A 6,964-nucleotide genomic window follows, 5' to 3' on the forward strand; every position below is an offset into this window, starting at 1 on the left:
CTTTGGCCAATTGATGTAATATTGCTTCATTGGCATCCTCCCATGACCCTCTACCACTGTGCCAAATTTCACATGGATTGACCAAGTCAGTGAGGAGAAAAACGTGGAACAGACACACACACAGAGTTTTAGTCATTATATAGTAAGATGTGCCATTTGTTTGCTGACGCTNAAATTTCACATGGATTGACCAAGTCAGTGAGGAGAAAAACGTGGAACAGACACACACACAGAGTTTTAGTCATTATATAGTAAGATGTGCCATTTGTTTGCTGACGCTAGTCATGAAACATACTTTCAAAATACACCATTCTGCNGCATCCTCCCATGACCCTCTACCACTGTGCCACATTTCACATGGATTGACCAAGTCAGTGAGGAGAAAAACGTGGAACACACACACACAGAGTTTTAGTCATTATATAGTAAGATGTGCAATTTGTTTGCTGACGCTAGTCATGAAACATACTTTCAAAATACACCATTCTGCTGAAAGCTAAAATGTGATACAACACGTTGTTTTTATTTCAGAGTCAGATCTTTGTTTGACGATACGTTGGATCAAATTCTTGTCAACCAACTAATCGATCGTCGATTAATCATTATCATCCCGAGTCCAGATTGTATTTTGGACGCAGTTCATAAGGTTTTCTTCCATTCTTCCTGTTGTAGGATGCATCATTTATATTTGACCTTTTATTAATTAATTAATTAATTGATTAATAGTCTGTGTGTCGTGTTGCTGTCTTTGTGGCCATTTATCTTCCACACTTTGTCTGACTTTGTCTTTTTTGTTGTGTATAGGTCACCCAACTAGCGTGCCCTTTGGGGGTTCATAAAAATGCCAAAATAATCTGAAATCAAAATTTAATACAAGAAGTAAACTACCTTTAATAAACTGTCACTTGCACCACAAAGAGCCTGTTTTTGACGATTTTAATGAGTTTATTCATAAACCAAATACATAAATCTGCCACACAGTTTTTATTTTATGCCTATACTTTCATTCAAATGATGTATTTAAGTTATTGTGAGAGAAATGCTGAATATTGAAGATACACTACATTTGATATTTCCCTGCATTTCCCAGCAGAACCAGTAGATGGCAGTAACATCTCACTGTAGAGACAGCAGCTGCTCCCCCACCGAGTTCTGCCTGGCAACAAACAGAAGGCCGGAGCATCCTGTGCAATTTGTCACAGAGTCATTAGTGTGCAGTAAAATGAGCATTTGTGGCCCAGCTGCACCTCTCTGCACTCTGTCGAGTCTGTGTGTGGACGTCTCATAGAAGATGGGTTACACACACACACACACACACACACTCGTCATAAGTAGCTTTGGTCCATTGTGCTGTAGATGGTTGAAGTGTGCGCACACTGCAGGTCATCTCGTGTTAAAGTTTTGCTGCTCTGTGTTGACGGTTTACAAGGTGATTTGAGGTGAAACACAGCGTGTGATAAGTTGCATTTACTGCCGGCCTGTTCTCACACTCGTCAAATTCTGCTGCTTTGCCAGTGATATCGACGTCAGGCTCCAACGCACCGAGCCATCTTTCGTAGCGGTGCGATACACACCGGGTGCGTCAGTTGTAGAGGCAGCAGGCAACAACCAAACTCATCAAAAACCACCACTTTGTCAGTGGGTGTCCGTGTCAAACAGGGACGCACAAAGACACCCATTGCGGCGGTATGATGAGCGCCAGACAGTGGCAGTTTGTAACGCCGCCAGCAACTGCTGTAATATAAAGAGTGAGAAAGTCCAATGAACTCCAGACTTTCATGTAAGCAGGAAAAACTGTACATGTCTTGTGAAAATGTGGTTTATTTTTAAAAGACACTGTGCATGTGACAAGCATCAATTTTCCCTGACGTCCAGAACAGACGCAGGAGGGTACCGCGTGCATCATGAGGTGCGGGCGCTTCCAGTCGCCTCTCAGCTCTGCTAAATGTGTGCTACATTTAAGCTCTTATGTCTAGTCTGCAAGTCTTGATGGTGCTTTTTGTGGTTGCTGTTGGACGGTGATAGCGTGCGGCTGCAAGTTACTAATCAGGGATGAGCAAATTAATTCACTCTTTTCTGCTGCTAGCCAGGTCCAAGTATCAGTAAGCATTGAGGAAAAGATGGAGAAGATGGGCACCAGCTGAACTAGCATTCTGCTATGTGTTGTACAGGTGTTGGAAAATAAACTGGATGACCTTCCTGCTGCATCAGTTTCCATCAGGATATTAGGTACTGTAATATCCTTTGATTCACCGCGGACTTGGCAAAATCTAGCAAAGTGCCATCCAACCTGGTGACTCTTTTTTTACATGCCAGTCTGACGGAGCAGAGGACTCTGGTGAGAGGAGAGATGTGATATGCTGTCCTGTTCCTGCTATGGATCACTGCAGTGCAGTGCTGCCATGTTCGGGAGGAGCGGGATGTTTGAGTTAGGATCAGTTTAATCATTGCAAAACCAGAAAACATAGATTACCAGAACCAAATGGAAACATAGACGATCATAAAGCAGCTGCCAACAATGTAAGAAGACACAAAAAGGAGTAAATTACAGTGCACAAGTTGAAGGAGCTGATGGATTTGCATGTCTCTGGTGTGGTACCTTGTATCATTTCCATGTGATGGATAAATGATTGATTGAGTTGCGTTGCTAGCCTGGAAATCCAGACTCAAATCTAGAAAGATTTTGAGTCTGGCCCTCACAGATACACCCTTCCTACCCAAGGGGCGGCACTAACTGAAGCATATTAAATGCCGCTGCACGCAATTGGATAGCACGATGGCCAATCAGAGCAAAAAACAAGGTGATGTATTCATTGCACTAAGCCCCATTTGTTTGCTGAACAGTGGGACTAACTGATATATTATGCTTTTGCCGTATCCTGTCAAAACAGCAAAAACTTCCTTCCTGGAAGCGAAGGCTTCTAGGGCAGTCTTCTGTTCCTCTCTTAAGGAAAAAGATAAGTGTAGTTGGCTTAGTGTTTCTTCCAAAGATAAATTGAATGGACGCGGTCCTTCAGCAGCTGCCATCTTGGCTGTTTACTTTCAGACTCCTATGGTGCAGCGCTGTCCTCATCATGTTACGCCGGCCCAGAGCCCGCCTCTGTCAGATAGACTGATCTGATTGGTCCGATAGGCGATTCAGCGGGCTCTGCTCGTCGGGGCCAGATCACTGTGCAGAGCAAATTCGAATTTGCTCGGGGCAGGGCATCTGGATTTCCAGGTTATTGCGTTGTTGCTTGCTTCTGGAAAGCAGACCTGTGTCAGTTGGTCAAAATATCTCAACAATTGTTTGATTTATTGCCATAAAATTCTTTACAGACATTCATGGTCCCCAGAGGATTTATCCTCGGGACTTTGATAATCAAGGGACTTTCCCTTTCCATCATCAAGTGGAATACTGCAGCCTCAGCTATTATTTTAATCGGTAAAATATTTAGTAGTAGTAAATGTTTTATTTATCCAATGTTAGCCTGCTGTCATGCTAAATAAGATGGTGAACACCTGCTAAATATAGATAACATGCTAATACGTTAGCATTTAGCTCAAATCCCAGCTGTGCTTGAACTAGTGTTTCTACTTATTCTGCTTATTTCTCTAGATGACAGAGGATGGTTGTATGGTTGCTATGGCTACAACTAAGAATTATTTCCATCGTTAATTGATTTGTGGATTATTTTCTGGATCATTGATTAGTTGTTTCATCTTTGCAATGTCAGAAAATTGTGAAAAAATGTCGGCACTCAGATGTCTTGATTTGTCCACAACCTAAAGAAATTCTGTCATAGAGGAGTAAAAACAATCAGGAAATATTCACAGTTAAGACGCTGGATTCAAAAAATTTTGACTTTTATTTTCTAAAACGTTTTTTAAACCGATTATCAAAGGACAACTAATCTATTAATCATTGCAGCTCTGTTGCAGAGTTGGTTGTGTGAGGGTGAAAAAGATTGTGCACCTAAGCAGTATATCCATTAAGTTTGGATAGAAGGCCCAAAATTGGACATATCGTAGCTTTAAAAAAACAAACAAAACAAAGAAGCGTGAGAGCCAGTGAGAAACTGACAGTTCTGATAATTGTGAGATGACATAAACATGATGTAAGTACAGTCTCACTGAGCTGCGGGTGCGGCTGCAGACTCTTAATGGCAACACACACTGGTAATCTATGATGCACATTGAAACACCTGTTCCTGTTGTTTTCTATATAAACCCTTTTCTACCTTTATCTCCACATTCTTTCCCCTGATCAGCACCTCCCGCCCACCTTCACTATTTCTGTCTGCACCACATGTTCAGTGTGTTACGACTGCAAATTGAATCTGTAATTGACACAGATCAAATGAAGCAGCACAACATGGCCGCTCTGGGTGTCACTTTAATCTTGTTTTTTCGTCTATGTTGTGTTGCGCACAAACACACACGTGTCACATAAATGTGTCACATGACCCTTGTGTGACAGGAATTTTATGTCAGTTTAAGTTAAGTTTTTGTTTGAGCATTTAATTCTGTGTCATATGAACATGAAAACACTTAGTACACTTTTTTTTATTCCACTGAACTATAAAAACATATTGTGGCGAGCTGAGGTTTTGGGATTGCTAAGATAAGGCAGGTGGGAGGTCACTAACTGTGTATATGACATAACTCATGCTGCCAAATGTCTTTTACCATGTTTATCAGGAACTGTAATATCCTTTGATTCATGCAGCAGAACAGTTAAATCACTCCACAACCAGAAACCATGGATTACCAGAACAATCCTGAAACATGGCAAAGTATTGAGCAGCAGTCAACGATATAAGAAGACACAATAACGGACTAAACGACAGTGCACAAGCTAACGGAGCTGATGTGACCACATTTTACTGGACTTGTATTTTGTGATGGATAAATGATTGGATTTATCTGGTGTGAAACATAATTCTTTATGGATTAAAAACTCACACACAACGTGGTGGATTTGTGTCTTCACCTGTGAAATGTTCCAAAGTAAAATGCACTTGTTATCTGTGTGCATCACGCTGAACTGACACTAATGAATCGTAGAAGGGGAAAGAAACAAAATGAGGAGGCGTCGAAGATGAAGACTAAGAGTCAACAATCTTTTTGTCTGAGCTTGCTTTTAAAAAATGTTGCTGCTCTGGATATTGCCGCACTAATCAGCTGCAAAATGAGCAAACAACTGCAGAATGTGAAGACGTAGCTCATTAAAATTCACATTTGAATATGTATTTTTATGGTAATTAGGAGCCAATGTACCTGCAATGCATTAATTCTGATTAGAATGCATCAGCACCAGTGATTCCTTTAATGGGAATTTAAGTACTGAATTGTCATTATGCAAAATGAATACAATGAGAGAATTTGAAGGACGGGTGTGAGGGTGATTTATTCGACACATAAAGTCTGCAGATCCCCACAGGCGGCTTCCAGAGGTCAATAATAATGTCTTTGTTTTACTCTGTTACCTGTGTGATCATCTTTTATCTTCGTTATTAACCTCTTAATTACTTTGCTTTTGTTTGGCAGAGCAGCCGAGTAATTAAGCAGGTAGTAAAGGTGGATCGGAGTTTGCTCGTGACTGACGTGACCTCTCCCTCTGTCTGTTGAGAGGTTGTCCTTGGAGGAGGCCGGAGCTGACTGACCTCTCGCTCTCCAGCAGCACGACGACCGTCAGCGCTCACAAGCTGCAGCCCTGCGTCCTCGAGCTCTGCAAGTTCTTCTCCCAGTGCCTCTGCAGACCCTTCAGCCACAAGACGCGCATGAAAAGGTTTTCACACGTCCTACACTGAGATGACACCACTGCAGCAGATTGGGGTTTTAATTATCTAGATGTTGCAGAGCCAGAGAGCTGGAGGAGCCGAGAGAGAAAGAGGGAGGGCAAACAAAAAGAAGTGAAAACTGAATTTTGTATGATCGGACTGTTTTGAAAAGCACAACAGAAAATAACAGGCACGTACAGAGGGGGGTCTGAGGGGGCTCAAGCACCTGCCGTCTGCCGCTTGATGTCCAAAGTGACCTTTTGTCAGGGCGTATTTTATGTTGTGTTATTTTGTGAAGGCCTGATCAAGAAGAGCATCTAACAGTTAATAGTAATTTAGACATCAATAAAATAACGTGGTCACAGGAGCTGATGCCTGGATTGTAATGCTTATGTGTTCTTGGTGTTACAGTATGGGTGCCTTGAGCGGCCATAAAGGACAAAGAAAGACGCATGTTCTGGCAGGAATTTCTGACATTTGATATGCCAAATAAAATGATATTATTTATTATATGAAATCAGGTCTAAATGTAAATCTTTAAAGGCTATCCACTACACTGGTGGATAAATGTTCAGACAATTCAGACATGATCTTTTACATAGCCTTTAGCCTGTTAACTGAAGTAAATCTAGAGTGTAAAAACCAACCTGCATAAATAATCTTTGAGTGAGTCTTTAAACCTAAAGTTTGAACTCGACTCGTGTTGAGCTGAGTTACACTGATCTTCATGTCTCACAGGTACTGTGACGACAGCCACCTCTGGTATGAAAAACACACGTCTGAGGTGTGTCGGCGGGTCAGGAGAGTCTCCTTCTCCAGAAGTAAGTGGACTGTAGAGGAAGGTATGATTGATCCATTGATAGCAGCCAAGGTGACGATTTTAGCGGCTCTGTAAACACTGTCAGAGCAAATCCTCATCACCTACCAGGCTCTGACTCTGCTCTGTGAAGTAAAGCTTTATTGAGACTTTGCACATCAATGAGTGCTCAGATATTAAATCTGTACACTGTATCTTACTATATAATGAAGAAAACTCTGTCTGTGTGTCTGTTCCACGTTTTTCTCCTCACTGACTTGGTCAATCCATGTGAAATTTGGCACAGTGGTAGAGGGTCATGGGAGGATGCCAATGAAGCAATATTACATCAATTGGCCAAAGGGGGGCGCTATAGCAACCCACTGAAATTGCAAACTTTGAATGG

The 6,964-nt window shown here is 41.8% G+C and overlaps 1 protein-coding gene across 1 annotated transcript in view; it reads left to right on the forward strand.

Annotated features, from left to right (window-relative positions):
* The window catches only part of LOC126409156 (HERV-H LTR-associating protein 1), a 31,703-nt gene that overhangs the window by 20,272 nt on the left and 4,467 nt on the right, over window positions 1–6,964 (forward strand). The window contains exons 13-14 of the mRNA XM_050075111.1: window positions 5,614–5,770; window positions 6,501–6,583. Coding sequence (XP_049931068.1) covers window positions 5,614–5,770; window positions 6,501–6,583 — 240 coding nt within the window. The remainder of the gene's footprint in view (window positions 1–5,613; window positions 5,771–6,500; window positions 6,584–6,964) is intronic.

Source organism: Epinephelus moara, chromosome 21, assembly GCF_006386435.1.
Source record: "Epinephelus moara isolate mb chromosome 21, YSFRI_EMoa_1.0, whole genome shotgun sequence".
NCBI classification, from domain to species: Eukaryota; Metazoa; Chordata; class Actinopteri; order Perciformes; family Serranidae; genus Epinephelus; species Epinephelus moara.